The sequence below is a fragment of the Eurosta solidaginis genome, chromosome 1 (assembly GCF_040869045.1).
Source record: "Eurosta solidaginis isolate ZX-2024a chromosome 1, ASM4086904v1, whole genome shotgun sequence".
In the NCBI taxonomy this organism is placed as follows: domain Eukaryota; kingdom Metazoa; phylum Arthropoda; class Insecta; order Diptera; family Tephritidae; genus Eurosta; species Eurosta solidaginis.
The window spans coordinates 10,499,948-10,521,236 of NC_090319.1; the positions used below are offsets into that span (position 1 = coordinate 10,499,948).

The 21,289-nt window shown below is 39.7% G+C and overlaps 2 protein-coding genes across 6 annotated transcripts in view; one reads left to right on the forward strand and one right to left on the reverse strand.

Annotated features, from left to right (window-relative positions):
* The window catches only part of cv-d (crossveinless d), a 53,810-nt gene that overhangs the window by 2,723 nt on the left and 29,798 nt on the right, over window positions 1-21,289 (reverse strand). For all 5 annotated transcript variants that reach the window (XM_067779639.1, XM_067779655.1, XM_067779648.1 and 2 more), the window contains exons 11-18: window positions 20,327-20,555; window positions 19,747-20,243; window positions 19,553-19,668; window positions 19,363-19,489; window positions 16,283-16,501; window positions 6,099-6,242; window positions 5,861-6,037; window positions 5,426-5,675 (exon numbers count right to left, since the gene is read on the reverse strand). In XM_067779639.1, the coding sequence (XP_067635740.1) occupies window positions 5,426-5,675; window positions 5,861-6,037; window positions 6,099-6,242; window positions 16,283-16,501; window positions 19,363-19,489; window positions 19,553-19,668; window positions 19,747-20,243; window positions 20,327-20,555 (1,759 nt within the window). The remainder of the gene's footprint in view (window positions 1-5,425; window positions 5,676-5,860; window positions 6,038-6,098; window positions 6,243-16,282; window positions 16,502-19,362; window positions 19,490-19,552; window positions 19,669-19,746; window positions 20,244-20,326; window positions 20,556-21,289) is intronic.
* On the forward strand, window positions 10,303-14,338 carry LOC137248762 (arginine kinase). The gene is made up of 4 exons (XM_067779671.1): window positions 10,303-10,676; window positions 10,813-11,063; window positions 12,698-13,434; window positions 13,751-14,338. Exons 1-4 carry the CDS (start codon window positions 10,668-10,670, stop codon window positions 14,122-14,124), a joined length of 1,371 nt encoding a protein of 456 aa, XP_067635772.1. The 5' UTR covers window positions 10,303-10,667; the 3' UTR covers window positions 14,125-14,338.

Genomic DNA, 21,289 nt, shown 5'->3' on the forward strand with positions numbered 1-21,289 from the left:
AAATGCTAATTTCTAATATTTTTTTTTAATTTCTTTTCTATTACTAAGTTATATTAATTTTTTCATTTACATATGTTCTGACTAAATAAATTTCTAAAGAGAAAAATAAACTCCAAAAAGAAAAAACATAGGCATTTCAAAGTGGGATTTTTCAAAATTTGCCCCTACGACCCAAAGGGGGGGGGGGGGGGGGGACATCGGAATTCGTTTTAGAGGTATGGTTCCTTCGGCAAAGTTTCTTATTTTGATCCCTGGAATATGATTTTCACAGAGAAATGGGCGATTTTTTTTGCCTCCCCACAAATCGACCCGGCCTACTTAGCACCCTTCGAAATGGATCTATCTCCGCAGCTATGGCAGGTTGTCTGAAAAATTTTCTACTTACTATTCCAAAAACAAAATAAAATTTTTCAATTATAGAAAAACTAAAAAAGCAATAATCATTACAAAAAATTATTGATCTGGCCTTGAGCTCGTTTCGAACCTTGAATCCTTTATCAATAGGACGATAAAACAAACACATTATTCTTATTGAAAAAACTTGTTTCATAATTTTTGATGTTCCTTTGCCCGGGGATTGAACCCAGTATCTATGGTGTGATAGGCCGTGCACCTTACCACCACACCACGGTCGCCGCCGGCTAGCAATAAAATAGTTTTTCTATGGCATGTTTACGAATACATTGTATGGCCGTATAAAAATTGAAAGGACAGTCGTCTGCTCACTATGTTCGGTGTTCACATGAACACAAAATGCTTTTTATACGTATACTACTCAGAGTATCAGACACGTTCTCTTTTCCGGACTAGAGCAAAATACTCTTCATTAATTCTCTGGCGTTTAGAAATCCGAAAAATAAAAACATCGTAAAACATTCGCAAGTTTTATCTCAAAAAATGACACCTACAAAAGTAGAAGTCGGACAGAGGAATGAAAGCTTCAGCAACCCAATTCTCAATCTCACCTTTGCGGGGGGGGGGGGGGGGGGGGGGAATCCTGTTACAAATATAAATCATATCATACATATATTTAACAGGCCAAGCTCTGGCGACCCCAAGTTTCACATGCAATTAGGGGTGGGGGTGGGGTTGTCTAGAAGGTTTAATGTGGTCACGTTAATCGTTCCCGAGATGGTCGGGCTAGTACCTTAATTGTACTTTGTTACCGAACGTACCGGATCTATATCCGGCAAAGGAACATCATCATCGATAACACTCCCAAAACCTTCTGGGAGTGTCTTTATCGTTAATGCAACAACAACATTGTTGTCAGGACTGTACAGGATGTACATTCGAACCTCGCTGCCCTCTAACTAGGCTACGCATCAAATCCAGGGCCGTATGGAGAAACGTAGACCTAGGGCAACTCCCAAGGTCTGCGGAGAAAGGGCTTGTGCTGCGGCTCGATTGGCGATAGAATAGTCGCGGATTTGAGTTTGAAGACTAAAAAATGGATTTGAAGATTAAAGAAAGGAAATAATATATTTTAAATTTGGTTGTATTGAGAGTTCAAATGCATTAAGACGAAATGGAATAAATTGGTTGTATAACATTTTTTACTCAAATCCGCAACTGTTTTGTCGCAAGTCGATTCACACTCTCTCGGCAAAGCATCCGTCGGATACCGGAGCAATCAAGGTCAAAAACAGACCTGAAAGCTCCTGAATTATCCCAAGCCGGAAGTTTTGGAAATATTGTTTACAATGGTGAGTGAACTCATAGAAATTGCACTTTGGGATGGGCGGAGAACACGAGGCAGGGGTGAATCTAGACTCGTCCTCGTTATTCGATAATTGACACTCGTCGGTTTGATACTTTAATTCGATATCAAACAGTCAACGAGCTCGCTTTGGTTTCCGTATCTTGATATACTTTAGTTTTCATATTTCTATCAAAATATTTTCTATTGTGAACAGTGTACGTTTTTTTTATACTCAGTTGAGCAGAGCGCACGGTTGGTTGTACAGGTATAAAGGAATCGAGATAGATATAGACTTCTATATATCAAAATAATCAGTATCGAAAAAAAATTTGATTGAGCCATGTCCGTCCATCCGCCCGTCCGTCTGTCCGTTAACACGATAACTTGAGTAAATTTTGATATATCTTGATAAAATTTGGTATGTAGGTTCCTGGGCACTGATCTCAGATCGCTATTTAAAATGAACGATATCGGACTATAACCAAGCCCACTTTTTCGATATCGAAAATTTCGAAAAATCGAAAAAGTGCGATAATTCATTACCAAAGTCGGATAAACCGATGAAACTTGGTAGGTGGGTTGAATTTGTGTGGCAGAATCGAAAATTAGTAAAATTTTGGACAATGGGCGTGGCACCGCCCACTCTTAAAAGAAGGTAATTTCAAAGTTTTGCAATCTGTAATTTGGCAGTCGTTGAAGATATCATAATGAAATTTGGCAGGAACATTACTCCTATCACTATATATGGGGTATTCCATCCCATTTCGACCAATTTTGAACCCGACCCCTTTAGAATTGGCTGAAAAATTTTCTTCTTTTTCTAGCTTACGAAAGACGTTTTCCAGAAGTTTTTCAAATTTTTTCATCCAACTCAAAAAAAGTTAAGAATTTAAAAAAAAACACCGTTTTTGTTTTCAAAATGCTATAACTTTTTCAAAAATTGACCGTTTGGGATTTTTTTTAAAAGATGTTTTTAAATGTACTTTCCGGAAAAAATTAAAAAAAATTTTTAAAGTTTTTTTTTTTGTAATTTTTCAGTTTTTCGAGATTTTTCGAATTTCGCCTTTTTTTTTTCATAAAAAACTTCAATCAATTCTGCATCATCCCCACTAATCCCGGAGTGGGCCGAGAATTTTTTTTTATTTATTTAATAGAAAAAAACTTTAAAAATTTTTTGTATTTTTTCCGAAAAGTACATTTTCAAAATGCTATAACTTTTTCAAAAATTGACCGTTTGGGATCATTTTTTTTTAAATATGTTTTTAAATGTACTTTTCGGAAAAAATACAAAAAAAATTTTTAAGTTTTTTTTTTTTCAATTAAATAAAAAAAAAAAAAATTCTCGGCCCACTCCGGGATTTGTGGGGATGATTGCAGAATTGATTGAAGTTTTTTATGAGGAAAAAAAGGGCGAAATCCGAAAAATCTCGAAAAACAGAAAAATTACAAAAAAAAACTAAAAATTTTTTTGAATTTTTTCCGAAAAGTACATTTAAAAACAAATTAAAAAAAAAAAAATTCAAAGCGGTCAATTTTTGAAAAAGTTATAGCATTTTGAAAACAAAAACGGTGTTTTTTTTTTTAAATTCATAACTTTTTTTGAGTTGGATGAAAAAATTTGAAAAACTTCTGAAAAACGTCTTTCGTAAGCTAGAAAAAGAAGCAAAACTTTCAGCCAATTCTAAAGGGGTCGGGTTCAAAATTAGTCGAAATGGGATGGAATACGCCATCGCATGCGCTCGGCCGTTAACACGATAACTTGAGCAAAAATCGATATATCTTTACTAAACTTAGTTCACGTACTTATCTGAACTCACTTTATCTTGGGCTTAAAAGTGGGCGAAATCCGACTATGACCACGCTCACTTTTTCGATATCGAAAATTTCGAAAAATTAAAAAAATGTCACAATTCTATGCCAAATACGAAAAATGGGATGAAACATGTTGATAGGATTGGTTTATTGACGCCTTCACATATACAACTAAGGGCCACTCCCTTTCAAAACCTTCATTAATTCCTTTAGTTTGATACCCATATCGTACAAACACATTATAGAATCACCCCTGGGCCACCTTTATGGCGATATCTCGAAAAGGCGTCCACCTATAGAACTAAGGCCCACTGCCTTTTAAAATACTTATTAACACCTTTCATTTTATACCCATATCGTACAAATACATTCTACAGTCACCCCTGGTCCACCTTTATGGCGATATCTCGAAAAGGCGTCCACCTATAGAACTAAGGCCCACTCCCTTTTAAAATACTCATTAACACCTTTCATTTGATACCCATATCGTACAAACACATTCTAGAGTCACCCCTGGCCCACCCTTGTGGCGACATCTCGAAAAGGCATCCACCTATAGAACTAAGGCCCACTCCCTTTTAAAATACTCATTAACACCTTTCATTTGATACCCATATCGTACACACACATTATAGAGTCACCCCTGGTCCACCTTTATGGCGATATCTCGAAAAGGCGTCCACATATAGAACTAAGGCCCACTCCCTTTTAAAATACTCGATTAACACCTTTCATTTGATACCCATATCGTACAAACACATTCTACAGTCACCCCTGGTCCACCTTTATGGCGATATCTCGAAAAATCGTCCACCTATAGGACTAAGGCCCACTCCCTTTTAAAATACTCATTAACACCTTTCGTTTGATACTCGTATCGTACGAACGCATTCTAGAGTCACCCCTGGTCCACCTTTATGGCGATATCTCGAAAAGGCGTCCACCTATAGAACTAAGGCCCACTCCCTTTTAAAATACTCATTAACACCTTTCATTTGATACCCATATCGTACAAACAAATTCTAGAGTCGCCCCTGGTCCACCTTTATGGCGATATCTCGAAAAGGCGTCCACCTATAGAACTAAGCCCCACTTCCTTTTAAAATACTCATTAACACCTTTCATTTGATACCCATATTGTACAAACAAATTCTAGAGTCGCCCCTGGTCCACCTTTATGGCAATATCTCGAAAAGTCCACCTATTGAACTAAGTCCACGCCCTTTTAAAATACTCATTAACACCCTTCATTTGATACCCATATCATACAAACAAATTCTAAATTCCGCCCTGGTCCACCTTTATGGCGATATCCCTAAATGGCGTCCACCCATAGAACTATGGCCTACTCCCTCTTAAAATACTCTTTAATACCTTCCATTTGATACACATGTCATACAAACACATTCCAGGTTTACCCCAGGTTCATTTTCCTATATGGTGATTTTGTCTCCAAAGCTTTCAGCTGAGTATGTAATGTTCGGTTACACCCGAACTTAACTTTCTTTACTTGTTAACTTTTAAAATTTAAAAATTCCTTAAAACAGAATCCTAGTATGCCAAAACAGCACTTGATGGTCGATATGCCTGTATTGAGTTCCCTCTAAAACTTATACTAAAACTGTGTTGAGCAACACCGCTCAGCCAGGAATGGAACTTCCCGAGCTATTCAAGGCCAAAAAGGCTTCGGAAAAATCGCCTCCTTTTCGTGAGACTTCTTTTAATTTTGAGGTGGAGACAATAGTTCGAGCAGGTAATGCCGCGAGACAATGATAATAGAGGTTTTCGACATTACAAGATCCTAAACTACTCTAATTTACACATAAGTATACTTTGATACGACCTATCCAGTTCATACGCCCCAGCGCCGCATTCTTAGGTTTCAGTAGTCTAATTTGATACTTAACTTACGTTTCAGTCCCGACGCGTAGGATATTTCATGCGAAGCATCATATTTTGAATCCAATTTTTGTAGGAATGGTATGTGATAGATGCGCCAACTGACGCCATTGATCGCTAATGTTAGCCAAAAGTAGTCGTTCGGTACATGCAGCGTAAATTTGATTTCCTCGTCGAGATTAAGACTTTCCACTTTTTTATCTGACAAAGCTGAAACTAAATGATCGAGACGTGTAGACCATAGATCAAACCAAGCCGGCATCTGCGATAAAAAGTATTTAGAATAGGAATACGATGAAATGTTTCAGATATCTTCAACCTATCACGATCGTCGGTAGACAACCTAAGTTGCCAACCAGTTCCAAGTTCGACAATGACTTCCGTCGTAAATCGTGATAAGATTAGATACATTTTGAGTTGTATGCAGTTTTATGAAGAATCACTTACGTTATCGAACTTCAAATCCATTTCGTATTTCGTGAGCGATGTAAAATTTTCAAAATTGCTACGCTTGCAATACTTTGATGTTGGTATTGGGCTGAATTTGAGTACTTCCTTCGGACAAAAATCAGTATCGGCCATGGGATTTTCAGAGAGTAGGAAGTCGCGCGCATAATCTGATGGCTGTAAATTTAAAACGAATGTAATGTTTTTATTTTTTATTTGCCAAGTCTTAACAACTTACACCTGCCATGCCGGAAAAGTGGACCTTCGATGTATTACTTGGATTTTCATTGGTTTTGCTGGCATTACCAAATACCACATCCACATTGAAGGTGTGCGGCCGTTTCGTAAATACGAGTGGTGCATAAGTAGCGTTGATTTCGGCCTGAAATGATAATAAGACGACATAAGACATGAACGAGGAGTTATTCGGGCTTCTGTGTTTCCCGTATAAAGTTTGAGGTTACTAAGTGGATAAAATTATCTTTTTGTATAAACTAGCTTGGTACGTAGACATCATCTGGAGTTCTCTCCAGAAACATACCCATTGCCACAAATTAATTTCACAGCATGCAACAGGGCACAGAAACCGGTATCTATGTCGTTTTCTCTCACATAACGGCACTATGATGTTGGGGATCAAAAACTGCGACGCTCATAGTCGAAGGTCTTATGCTGATCGGAGCTATTGGGCGATTTGGTGGATCGTAATTCGGCTATATTTAATTGCAGTCTTCTTGATATGTGGGAACCTCCGGAAATACAGTGGCCTTAGAGTGGACCTCGGTCCCCCAGCGGGTAAGGCGGTAAGAATATACCCGCGGTAGGTATGCCTGTCGTAAGACGCGACTAAAATACCAAAGGGTGTGTAGCGCAACCCTTCAGGTTGCCAGCGCACTATATAGCTTCTCCAAAGCTAATTGTCAACCTCACCTATCCGCGGCGAATCCTGTTTCACTAACAGACGAGGCTCTGGCGACCCCAAGCTCCTCTTGGAACTAGGGGGTGGGGAGGGAGGGGATGGCCTGAAGGTTTAATGTGGCCACATAAATCCTTTCCGAGATGGTCGGGCTAGCACCTTAATGGTGCTGTGGTACCGGAGCGTACCGTATCTGTATCCAGCAAAGGACCATCACATCCATAACACTCCCCAAAGCCTTCGGGGAGCAACCTTATCGCTACAACAACAACAACAACAGTAGACCTCGGATTGAAAGAGGATTTTTGTGGAAGCTAGGTTTTCTTCAAAAAAAAGATGAAAGATGAGGTTAAAGGTAGAGGAAAATGTCCCAGCTCTAGAACCGTGAAGCAAGCTCGCCGCTTTGTACGAACTCGCAACAAATGAAATGGGTTTACACTGTTACAAGAACAAATAGCGAGGAATCATGCACACCGCTACCATTCTTCCATTGAACGTGTTAAGGTCCAAAATTAACGGAATCTTAAAATCTCCAAAGAGAGTTATTCCAGACCTCCAAATGTAAATCACAAGCTTACGGTTTCAGGTAGTGGATAGAGGGCTGATTCCCACTGTAACCATGGCCGAGGTATAGATCCATTGTGTGCTGAATTCGTAAAATGCCAATCTGCTGGCTATGGGACTGGACTTAGAGTAGCTCGACTCCTGCCATGGGCCAGTACTACCAATCAGACAAGCAGGCGTAGCTTGGGAAAATGCCCTTGCACATGGGTAGCACAGGAAGGGGAGTTCTAAGTACAACCATCATAATAGGTAAAAAGGATGTGTGAGTTGCATATGTTCAACTAAACCAAGTCTTATTAATATCATAACGGTCAAAAAATAATGGACGTCTCTAAAAATAATGGACGTATTAACTGCGCGTTTCGTCTGGCTTCACATTCTCATAAACTAGGTCTCGTCAGTGACAGCAGATGTTTCAAGTGCGGGCTGCAGGAGGAAACGGATGTTTGGCTAAAAAGGCCTTGGGAGTTTGAATAAGAACTGTAGGCTCAGGCAATTTTCAGAAAAAAGTAGTATAGCGTCGATTCAGGGGAAAGGTTGGCCTCCAAATCTTTGCGGTTGTATTCGACTCAAAATTATATAAAAATCATTATATTGCATAACCCTACGTCTCAGCCTCCAGGCCCTACTACGTTCAACGGTCGCTTCTACTGTCCAACTCTGTCGCATGCCAAGTTTTAGTCCAATATGTATAATACAGTACCTTCTCTTTTAAGAGCCAGGACATTCCGGTCGTATGCCCTCAAATCACAGTCTGGTCAAAACAAAATTATATATTATCTAAACAATTTAAAAACTCACACACCTTAATAAATGCAGTGTAACTCACATATACATAAATGTTTATCTAAGGTGACGACTCGTTAGTGTCTACACACAGTTGCCGCAACATTACAATTGTAAACAACAATGCTTCGAGTGGAGCTCACTCCACAATAGGCTCATCCATAAAATATTTCCTTGTTGTATTGCGGTTACTGTCTTGTGATACTGCTTAGTCCTTGAAAACAGTTCGTTGACTGTTGTTTGTTGGTGGGAGGAGTAAACTTTCATTTGTTAGCTAGTAGAACAGCCTTATATGTCTAAATATGGAAATTCTAACTTCAACCCAGCAACCACCTACCGCGTTGAGAATTATTATTATAAACAACGGTTGTTTAGCTGTGACGACGTTGATATCTCTTTGGTTCCTTTATTGTGCATTAGTGTGGTGCGATTGCGAGTATTTCCGGAGCCGCGGCTTTCAAGTTCTACTGCAGACTTGGTTATTTCGACCGGACCCGATTTATGTTAGTTAACATCCTATGAAGTCTTCTCTCAATGAACAAAAATAACGCCTTTTAAGTCTCTCGCCATACCTGTCTGATGTGTGCTTCGGAATCATTGACGCTACCAAGAGAAGCAACCCTGGCTGGGAATGTTAAATGAGAGGATGGAGAAGCTCCTGCCTAGAAAGTACTCTTTTCGATACTCATTTTTGACCGAAAAAGAACTGAAAACACTCCACTGAGTCAGGAGGGGTATAGAGAAGAATACGACTTGATCTCTCCTGTTTCACTCGGTTGGCATCAGCTATCGCGTTATAGGAATAACTGGAATGACTTGTTACGTAACGGCCAAAACCGTCTAGGCGATTCAAATTTTATTATTAATGATGATACTGAGGGTGCAAAACTAAGTCGCGAACCCACCACATTACAAAACGTGCAACTTCTGACGTATACTTATTATATTCACAACCGTGAGTACATAGGTGCAATGGCCTAAAGAGGGCTCAGAACCCAAATTCGGCAGCCGCGAAAGGTAAAGACCTCCCCTGAGTTGTAAAAAACCGGCGAAGGAAGATGATTGCTTTCTTGGTGTGTCCAATTGTCGTCAGTTATCGTTACGATCTGACATACTTTTTCTGAAACAAACACGCATAAAACAAAATCACTTCGATAGATAGGGTTGTCATGAACATGAAGAAAGCTCTGGAATACCAAACTGTTTTCCTAGCCATTGCCGAGGCTTTCAACATGTCTCGACAAGGCAATCATGGATGAATTGAATTTCATCAAAATGCATGCAGTCTTGGAACACCTAAGCGATTCGAAAGGGACCATGCAGATGACGTTTCATCCACAAGAGGCAAATGCCTTCCAAAAATTAGCTCACAATGGATAAGGTGCTACAGAAGGTATATGTGCGGGCATTTCACATCGGGTAGGTGCCTGTCGTAAGAGGGATTAAATTTCACAGACCCGAAGATTCGAGAGAAATCCTTTTCGAGCAGTCGGGCTAGTACCAGAAAGTGCCAGTACCGGAGCGTAACGGAATCATATTTGGCATAGCACCACGCATAGCACCGAATGCTCTCCTACACCTTCGGGAAGTGTTTTTGCGGTTACGCCTACATTATTTATTACGAGTTTGGGCAAACAGATTATCGATGAGAGGCATATCGGAGCCTTGAGAACTAACCCGTCATCAGCATGGCATGTCATTCTGCATATCCCGCCCGCGGATCTGGTCTGGACCTGGCGAATTTGGCCGACGCGTAACAAGTCACGCCAGTTATCCCTGTTTCGCGTTATCTGATGGTATTAGGGGCACCAAGGAGATCAGCCTTCCTCCGTTGAAGTTGAACATGTGATCGTAAAACAATTCCTGTGAGCACAATAGCGGCCGCCGTGATGTAGAAGGTTCTGAGTGCAAGTGCCAAGTAGATTCTCTGTGAAAAGGCATCTGCCTTGCAGATACTGTTCGGTGTTGGCACGAAACACGACAACGCTAATTTGTTAAAAATTCAAAAGTATGAAGACGTTAATTGGAACGCAAGCTAGGTCTATATCTCGTCGGAGATATATCGTCTTTTTTGATCGACTAGCTCAACATAACCTAACTTGGAACAACGTTACATAAGCGAGTAACCGGGTCGACGGGTCTAATTTCACGGTTTTTGCAATCACCATTCATTTGTATGGTCTTATCTGCTAATTCCTACTTTGCATGTCGCTTGCACTCAGTACGTTTTGTTTGATCAATAAAGCAACGTGTTTTCTAGTTGACAATTTCGATTTCGATTTCGGGTGTAAAGACGTTTGGTTTTGAATTTTTTTTTTCAAAAACAACACAAGTGGAAATTTTCTTTCAAGGCAGATAAAATTTCAGTTTTTCGTGCTATACAAGCCACAAAGATCGGTGTCGTTTTGCAAAGTTTTAGCGTTGATGATTTGAATTAGTTTGCAAGTTTTCCAACGCAAATTCGCATATTGTAGCTCAAACAGAAAAACAAAAAACTAAATTTATATCTGCTGAAGTCGGAACGAGTTCAACGCGTAAAAGATGTCTTCGGTAAGCACACACCACTAAGTACTGATTACTGATTCAAGGACTTCTCCTATGCGAGGTTCTGTAAAAAGTTTCGGAAAGAAGTTGTCTTCGGGTTGCGTACGGAGTATTATATTCATCTTTTATGCTTTTCATACAGATTGAATCCAAACGCGTTCAATATCGCAAGTACTTAGAGCGCGCCGGTGTGATAGACGCACTCAGTAAAGCTTTGATTAAGCTATACGAAGAGCAGAATAAACCAGATGATGCTATACGATTTGTGCGTAAGTTTATGTGTGAGTCATGTCCAGACGATGATCAATTCGATATGATGAAGGCTGATTTGGAGGAGGCCAATAAAACTATAGCACGACTGGAGCAGGAGTTGGAACGTTTGCGTAGCCAAATGTAAGTGTAAATATTTCAAGGTAGCTCATATCAGGGGTGTACATCTTCTAACATAACTCCAACTTACACAATCCCGAAAAACAAAATACCAACTAGGCAATATAGTAGAGATTTTCCTAGTCGGAATTATGAAATAGAAAATCTCGAAACAATCTAGACACGACCAAGTCCCGACCTGACATAATCCAGGCAGTACCAAATTCCACCTATACAAAGTTCCGAAAAGACAAAGCCGATAGTACATAACCTCGACAAGCCAAAATTTAAACACAAATTCCCGCCAAAAACCCAGATAACATAAACATTATTTTAAAAATTTGAACCGTTAGGTTAGGTTGAACTGGCCGGTTCATGAGGACCTCACATAGACTGATTGAGTCCGTAGTGTTACCAGAAGTTTGTTTTAACGACCAAACTGAAAAACCCTATCAAAAACCAGGACCTATGTTACAAAAAACCTCCGTCCTCTTGGCAAATACTAGAAGCTTCAAGGACTTAAGCCACTTGCTGATTCTAGATCTGACAGCTGTATCACTCCTAATAGCTGGAGTCTTAGCCTGGCAAGTGCAGGACACGAGCATAGAACATGCCCGACCGTTTCCTCCTCCAACCCGTACTTCCTATATCTGCTATCACTGACCAAGCCTAATTTAAAGTACATATGTGCGCCAGAAGGCAGTGTCCAGTCAGAATACCCGTCATGTGCCTACGTCCTCTCTTTTGAATGATAGAAGCAACTTTGTTAGTATAAGGCTGTAACACCTACACATAATCTCTTCCTTTATTTTAGAAAATTATCTGAACTATGTTATGCCCATGTTATGGCCTGTCTGGATTATGCCTTGTCGGGACTGTGTCTTGTCGGAATTACGACATATAGTTTCGTCTGTAAAACAAGTGGTGGCCCCTTTAAGTATGCTTCTCGTTTCAACAAATTAGGAAAAACGGCAACTTTTAAAGAACGGCAGCAGAGCACAAAAGGATATTCGAAATAGTTAAGGGGGCTTCTAAATACTGATGAAATATCAATCCCAAAAATCGGGTATCAAATACTCTAGTTGCAATAAAAAAAACTTTGGGCAAGGATAAAAAATGGCTTTCCCTATTCGCCCTTAAAATAAAGTTTTTCCAGGGACGGGAAATAATAATTATTTCGTTTTCGGAGACGAAAAAGTCCTGGTCAAAAAAATTTCCTAGGTAAAAATGTTTGAGTTCCCAGGTATCCCTATAGCAATATCATGCATCCTTTTTATTTTTCGAACTTTTTCCATAAAAATAAAAGTCCCGAGTTTAACTAGTTCTATCGGACTCGGGTAATACAAATCCGAAAATAATTTTTATCTTGATCCAAATATATTAAAAGTCCAAAATTAATAGTTTTGCAAGGAGTTAGATTATAAAAGGAATAACAGTTTCCGCCCTTAGTTTTTCAGTTCCAGTTTTTTATCGTTATACTTCATTTTGGACGATACCATTTTTGCTGGACAAATAGCCACTTCCCAAAGCAAATTTATGATATCCTAACATAAGTTTCAAATTTAAGGGGTCTTTTGCCAATTTTCTTTTTGTATGGGAGCCGACCCATCCGAAAGTCCACCCATCAAAAACATACTAACATTTTTCTTAATGCGTAGCAAGAAAACACCTGAAGAGATTGCTGAATTGCTGGAAGATGGCTTTAAGAGTCTCACCGAAGATGAGGAGTACAATAATTCACTATTACGCAAATATTTGACGCGTGAAGTCTTAGACGAGTATTCAATGACCACAACATCACCGCCTACCGAAGCTAATCTCTACGATTGCATACAATCGGGTATAACTCATCATAACTCAAGTTGTGGTGTTTATGCAGCCGATGCCGAGTCTTATGATGTATTTAATAAACTTTTCGATCCGATCATACGAGATTATCATGGTCAATTGGAAAACGATAGTGATTTATTACAAAAGGATACAGATTGGGGTAATGTGGATGAAATAGAAAATTTGGATCCGGAACGCAAGTATATACTCTCGGCGCGTATACGTATTGCACGTAATCTAGAAGGTTATCCATATTTTCCGAAATTGCGTGAGAAGCAGTATGTGGAAATTGAAGAGAAGGTACGTTCCGCAGCTGAAGGATTGGATGGTGAACATACTGGCTCCTATTATACAATGGCTGATATTGAGACAGAGATTCAACATGAAATGGTGTCACGTCATATCCTCTTCAAACGTGGCGATGAGTTCTTGAGCACAGCTGGTTGCTATCGCTTTTGGCCGACTGGGCGTGGCATATTTCATAATCCAGCTGAAACATTCTTAATTTGGGTTAATGAGGAGGATCATTTGCGCATTATTTCTATGGCTAAATGTGGTGATTTAGGTAGTTTTAAAAGAGAGAAGGTATAAAAGCAGAACTCCATAACTAGCCGGGTATAATATAATTCTACCTCGTTTCTCAGCTATTCCATTTACATAGCTAGCAAACGAAGTGAAAGTCGCGTATGTAGCAAACCCTGGAAGGGTACCAATGGGGTTGAAGCTTAATACTTTCACTTCCTTGTTCAGCTGTCTATATGAAAAAGCCGAGGGGAAAGGTGATATGCTGCAAAGCCTGAATTGTCCGTGAGGTTAGATATGGAGTTCGGTTTTATAGATTTGTAAGCTACACTTGCTTGAAATATAATAATCTTTTGCAGGTGATGTTTACAATCGTTTGGTCACTGGCCTTACAGAATTAGAAAGGTCTTTACAATTTGCACGTCATCCACGTTATGGCAATTTGACCGCATGCCCGACTAATCTTGGTACCACACTTCGTGCTTCGGTACATATACGCTTGCCTTTGTTGTCTCAGCAGGAAGATAAACTTAAAGCAATGGCTGAGGAATTGAATTTACAAATCCGTGGTACTGGTGGTGAAAATACCCAAATAGAGGATGGCATAATGGATATATCGAATAAACGTCGTTTGGGTTTTACCGAATTCGAGTTGGTTAAGTCCTTGCAAGAGGGTATCGTGGCATTAATTGCCGCCGAAGAGGAACTCGAAGCTGGTGGCGGTGAGGATTAGAGACGTAAGTCACCGTCTCGCGGTACATATAGTATACTCAGTGCGTAGAGTGACATTATGGCGCGTGAAAGCGAATAAAATAAATATAATTTTGAATTGAAAAATACTCCAATGTATTTCAACGTATTCCAACGATTTTCCGCTGTATTCCTTGTTATTCATTTTAGTTTTACCTCAAACCCAAGGTTAATAAATAATGAAAAATGTTACAATATTGAACCGAGTTTTGTTCAATACTGTGAAGCGGGATTGAAGAAGAAATCAGCTCTTTCGAAGTAAGAATCTTTCAAAGAAAGTAAAATCGTCGTCTCGACAAGGCATGTCTAGCTCTTTTCAGAGTCATATCGCCCGATATCTCTCCTATCGCCAGTGGCCAAGACTCTTGAAGCCATATTGCTCCCCTACTTCAAAGCAAATTTGCAGCTAGCCTGTCATCAGCATGGCTTCAGAAAACTCCATAGCACCATCACCGCGCTAAATGCCATTAGCACCCAGATAAATTGCGGTTTAAATCAAAACCCCCACCATAGAACAGTATTCGTTGCGCTAGACCTATCAAAAGCTTTTGATACGGTCAACCATGGCACGTTACTGCAAGACCTGGAAGGGTCTACCCTTCCCCCGTGTCTTAAAAGGTGGACCCCAAATTATCTGGGTGGTCGGCAGGCATCGGTGCAATTTAGAAACGAAACATCAAAACCAAGAAGAATTAAACAATTTAATTTCTACATATTTAAGCTACCTTCGCCACCAGAAGGAGATACTATCGTTTCCTACGCCGATGACTGCACAATAATGGCCACAGGCCCAGGCCCATAGATCGATGAGATTTGCAACAGAATAAACGGCTACCTCCCTGATCTCTCCAGTTTTTTCGCCTCGCGAAACCTGGCATTATCACCGACTAAATCCTCCGCGACCTTATTTACAACTTGGACGTCCCAAATGTCGACCATTTTGAACATCCACGTCGATGGCACCACGCTACCGACTGTCCTACACCCCAAAACCTTGGGTGTGACGTTTGATCAGGATCTACATTTTGGTGAGCATGCAGCCGCAATTGTACAGAAAATCCAGAGCCGTAATAAAATCCTCAAATCCCTTGCTGGCAGTACTTGGGGAAAAGACAAAGAAACGCTCATTACCACATACGAAGCAAGTGGCCAGCCGATTGCATGCTACGCGTCCCCTATATGGTCGCCAAGCCTAAAAAACTCCTCACTGGAAGAAGCTAGAGGCCTGCCAAAATACTGCTCTCAGAGCCGCCACGGGCTGTCTTGTTATGTCCCCAGGACACCATCTACTAATGTGGCGAGAATACTCCCCATCAGGGAGAGAAATGAGATGATAACCAAACAGTTCCTGCTGAATACCTAGAAACCTGGGCATCCTAACAGACACCTGATTGACGAGCCAATACCGCCTAGGGGCTTAAGGAGTCATCTTCGTAAGCATTATGAGGAAATACGGCACCTGAGAACTCAGCCGTATGAAGCAAAAAAAACACAAGCAGGTCTTCAGTGAACTCCACAAACAGGCGTCGGACCTTTATGCCAGGAATTGCCCGGTGAATCCAGTACTCCAAGAACAGTACCCAAAACTTGCGGAAGAGGAACGCATACTCCCCAGGGAAACGCGAGTCACTTTAGCTCAACTTCGTTCTGGATACTGTAACAGGCTAAACTCTTACCTATCCAGAATCAACCCCGACATACAAAATGTATGGCCCGCTGGCAATGTGTCCCACATGACACCAATCATCTCTTTAATTGTAATGTGGAACCAACGCCTCTAGCACCCCTCTCATTATGGTCCACCCCTGTTGAAACAGCAAGTTTCCTTGGACTTCCGTTAGAGGATATTGATGACAATTTGTGATCGGTCGCACCTATTAGGTGGGGCGAAGCACTGCTACAATAACAATAACAACAGCTCTTTTCAGAATCAATCCACTGCAATTCTTGTACAGAGGCGAAAGGTTGTTATACTACTGGATGAGTTATAGCCCTTCCTGGAATGCTTGTTCAGATACTTTGTGACCTGGCTTCGCTCCTTTAGCTCCGACAAAAAACATTGGTTAAGATTTTTATTCGTTAACTGTGTAGCTCCGAATTACCTGTTTTTAACGACTCTTTCAAAATCTCTCGGTACTTACCTTCCAGTCACGTGTGTCAATTTTCGATGTACGCTCCAAATTTCCTATAACATTGAACCAATTACTTTTAGTCGATGAGTAAACATCCATTGTTATATTCCAGTTATGCAAAGCTTCGTTAACGTCTAAATTACTCGAATGTTCCATAGTAAAACTATATTGTTGACCGATTTTTTCGGCAGTGTTTAGAAGATCCTGTTTACAAATCGACCCATCAATCTAAAAGAAAAAAATGTTTTAATTTGATATTAAGTATTAAAGGATTTAGGATAAAAGCTGCATTGATCTCGGATCGATTTGTCCTATAAAAATAAATTAGACCATCACACTAAGATTTTGTTGCTCAGCAAGCAGCTAATGTACTTCCACCCCTTCGGAAGTGACCAAAAAATATGGCAAAAAAAAAGGTCTAACTCAGCTAAAATTAGAAAAGAAATGGTGCTTTTCCAAAGCTTAGGACAGAAGAGAAGGTCAGGCTAGGTGAGGATGAAGGATTTAAATGGGCGGGTGACTGGGGGTTATAAAATCGAGATATTTACGGGTAATATTAGGGCATGGTCTGGTAACCAAAGGTCTGGGTTGTGTCAAAGCTCGTACTTCTCTCCAGCAAGGGAGGGGACTGTCGGCAACAACTTACTATCTCAAAAGACCAGAGCAAAGATAAAAATTATAAAAATATACTAACTTTGCGCGATATATCTCCGAGGAGCTTAAAACCCAGTTTCTCGTACTACTTTTTTATTGTACCTACAAATTGGAGGGACGAGACCTATATGTTTTATGCGCACTTGAACAGCATTAACAAAAGCAGATAAGCTGAGAAGACTTTCATGTCAGAAATACACTCGGTGTGTGTACCAAGCCTCTACAGAGGAAAACTTTTTTCTAAAGTATTTTGATGTTCTTTTCCTGGGACTTTAACCGAGGCCATTCGATGTGGTTTCGCAAGCACGCTACCTCCATACCACAGCTGCCACCCAACAATGTGACAATGTGTCTCTTTCCGCTGCTTTCTTATCTACCTGAATGCTCACACTTTTGTAGCCTGTTACTCAGGAAAGTATGATGGAGTTCCAGGCAGGTTGTGCAGATATTCCAAACATTTCAGGACTAGTAAGGATTTAATCTCACATGAAGATTATGCCTTAATGTTTGCTCGCGTTTTCCTCGAGGGGGTAAAAGGACCGCAGGACTGCATAAGCTTAGTTTGTTGTCAAATTTTTTTATACTCAGCTGAGCAGAGCTCGCAGAGTATATTAACTTTGTTCGCATAACGGTACCCCGTAACGGCATAAACTAATCGAGATAGATATAGACTTCTATATGATATATATATGATCAGGGCGAAAAAAGAAATTAATTTAGCCATGTCCGTCCGTCCGTCCGTCCGTCTGTCCGTAAACACGATAACTTGAGTAAATTGTGAGGTATCTTAATGAAATTTGGTATGTAGGTTTCTGGGCACTCATCTCAAATCGCTATTTAAAATGAACGTAATCGGACTATAACCACGCCCACTTTTTCGATATCGAAAATTTCGAAAAACCGAAAAAGTGCGATAATTCATTACCAAAGACGGATAAAGCGTTGAAACTTGGTAGGTGGGTTAATCTTATGACGCAGAATAGAAAATTAGTAATATTGTGGACAATGGGCGTGGCACCGCCCACTTTTAAAAGAAGGTAATTTAAAAGTTTTACAAGCTGTAATTTGGCAGTCGTTGAAGATATCATGATGAAATTTGGCAGAGACGTTACTCCCATTACTATATGTGTGCTAAATGAAAATTTGCAAAATCGGATGACAAACACGCCCACTTAAAAAAAAATATTTAAGTCAAATTTTAACAAAAAATGTAATATCTTTACAGTATATAAGTAAATTATGTCAACATTCATCTCCAGTAATGATATGGTGCAACCAAATACAAAAATAAAAGACAATTTCAAAATGAGCGTGGCTTCGACTTTTTCATTTAATTTGTCTAGAATACTTTTAATGCCATAAGTCGAACAAAAATTTACCAATCCTTGTGTCATTTGGTAAGGGCATAGCTTCTTTGACGATAACTGTTTTCTGTGAAATGGGCGAAATCGGTTAAAGCCACGCCCAGATTTTAAACACAAGTCGACCGTCTGTCATTCTGCTCGGCCGTTACCACGATAACTTGAGCAAAAATCGATATATCTTTACTAAAATTAGTTCACGTACTTATCTGAATTCACCTTATCTTGGCATTAAAAATGGCCGAAATCCGACTATGACCACGCACACTTTGTCGATATCGAAAATGTCGAAAAATTAAAAACATGCAATAATTCTATACCAAATACGAAAAAAGGGATGAAAAATGGTGATTGGATTGGTTTTTTGACGCAAAGTATAACTTTAGAAAAAACTATGTAAAATGTGTGTGAGACCTACCCTATTAAGTAGAAGAAAATGGAAAAGTTCTTCAGGGCGAAATCAAAAGCCCTTGGAATCATGGCAGGACTACTGTTCGTGGTATTCTATATATAAATAAATTAGCCGTACCCGACAGATGATGTTCTGGGTCACCCTGGTTCATATTTTGGTCGATATATCGAAAACGCCTTCACATATACAACTTAGGGCTACTCCCATTTAAAATACTCATTAACACCTTTCATTTGATACCCATGTCGTACAAACACATTATAGAGTCACCCCTGGTCCACCTTTATGGCGATATCTCGAAAAGGCGTCCACCTATAGAACTTAGGCTCACTCCCTTTTAAAATTATCATTAACACATTTCATTTGATACCCATATCGTACAAAATAAATTCTAGAGTCACCCCTGGTCCACCTTTATGGCGATATCTCGAAAAGGCGTCCACCTATAGACCTAAGGCGCACTCCCTTTTAAAATACTCTTTAAGACCTCCCATTTGGTATCCATGTCATACAAACACATTCCAGGGTTACCCTAGGTTCATTTTCCTAAATGGTTTTTCCTAAATGGTCCCCATAGCTGTCAGCTGAGTATGTAATGTTCGCTTACGCCCGAACTTAGCCTTCCTTACTTGTTTTAAATGAGTTGATGGAGGGCTACTCACCTTAGTCGCTTTATCATTCTCCACAAGCAATGTAAAGTTTCGATCATGTCCAAGATGAATCGAACTCAATTGCGCCACACCAAAAACGTACATCAAAAAATTAATTACCACGTTCCGGGAAAAACCACTATAATATATACAAGTTATATTCAAACAAGTAAATAATGAAAACGATCTAAAGCAAACTTACTTTTCCATGAACTCAGATTTGAGCAGCATGCCGCGATATTTATTCAATTCATTAAGATTCGTTTTAATGGACACTGATATGCCCAAATCTTCTGTATCATATTTGAACAATTGGAACTAAAAAACAAAAATTTACAAATTGAAAGAATATACTCTACTTAAACATCTTCCCGTCGACATCACACTCCAACTTACCACATCCACTAGCCGTTCGGGATACAAAATCTCTTCAAAAGGCTGAGTTGCTTTAGTTACTTGCCCACGTGTCGATGTAATTGAACGCGATTTAAACGAAAGTCCACTTGTCAAATTCCTCGGACGTTGGAATGAGAAACTCAAACATTTGCTAGTGACATTCATTACGAGGTCTGTATTAAAAGGTACATATATGAGAAAACCCTGTTCCCGGTTAATTTCATGATCTAAATTCAAGAAAGGATTATAACTACGACTACGACATGACGCATACGACGAATAACGCGCATCAATTTCTAAGGACGATTTCATTACATCGATTGTACGATGTTGTGTTATATTTCCACGTAGCGAGGTGAGTACTGTGGTTTGGAGTAATACATCGGAAGCGGTACCCAATACTGTCGGTACAGAGTATTTTGTCATGAAGGGCCAGCGTACTGTCTGCATATTAATATGACTATCGGCGCGCATAATATAGCTGACACGATTTATAACTGTAAAATTTTAATAAAAAGTACATTAGTACGCTTGTGGGCGTGGCATGCAAATGTGGATCAATGATCAAATCATGACTTACGATCTGTGTAGGTTAGTTTTTGAAAAGTTTTCTGATTTAAATAATATGACAACACCGTTTTGCCTTCCATTTGGATGATGAATTCCAGATGCAGTGATTTTGATTCGATAATTGGAGCTTTCATTGCATGCAATAATTCCTTAATATGTTCGAATTTTAATGGATTTGTTGCATTTTTAACAAATTTGTTAAAGATTGCGTCGGGCAAACCGCGTGCTTTGATATAGAGCTGCGAAGAGATTGGAAGATGTTGGTAAAAAAAATGTGCATAAGTAAGTAGATTTTAACGAGCATCATTAAGAACGCCGGAAAAGGTATAAAATAAATAAAATACAAGGTGCGACATTTTCCGAAGAGACTTGGGCCGAGCCTCTTTTTTCTGTTAGCGTGTTACTTTTTAATTTTTCCTACGAATTGGCGCGACGGGACCTACATTTTTTATGCCGAACCCGAATGGAACTGAGAAACTTTTCATGGCAGAAATATACTCGGATTGTTTGTTTTATTGGGCCTGGTAGTATGATGCTTGATCGATCGAGCATGTTTTGTGCTCGCTCTTGCCAGGCCAAGACTTACAGCTGTCAGATCTAGAAGCAGCAAGTGACATATGCCCCAGAAAGCTAGTATTTGCCCAGAGGACGGAGTTATTTTATAACAAAGGTCCTGGGTTTTGATAGGGTTTTCAGTTTGGTCGTTAAACGAAGTTCTGGTAACACTACGAACTCATTCAATCTACATAAAGTTCTCATGTACCGGCCAGTTCAAACTATCCTAACTATGATGCTTAATCATGATCACTGTGGGATGAGAATGAAATGCCTATTCAGCCATAGCATCACCCTCAATGCCACATTGTATACAAAAATATTCGAGTCTTTGTCATTCAACTTCATCGAGATGGATGGAGCTTCTAAGGTTGACCATAGCTTGTCTATGGCAGCGATAAAGTGACTGATCTTTATA

Bases quoted from the DNA above. Each gene is read 5' to 3' on its own strand.
- LOC137248762 (XM_067779671.1), top strand. The intron at 11,064-12,697 runs GTAAGTGTAAAT...CTTAATGCGTAG, and splicing joins GAACGTTTGCGTAGCCAAAT to CAAGAAAACACCTGAAGAGA. The intron at 13,435-13,750 runs GTAGTTTTAAAA...AATCTTTTGCAG, and splicing joins GGCTAAATGTGGTGATTTAG to GTGATGTTTACAATCGTTTG.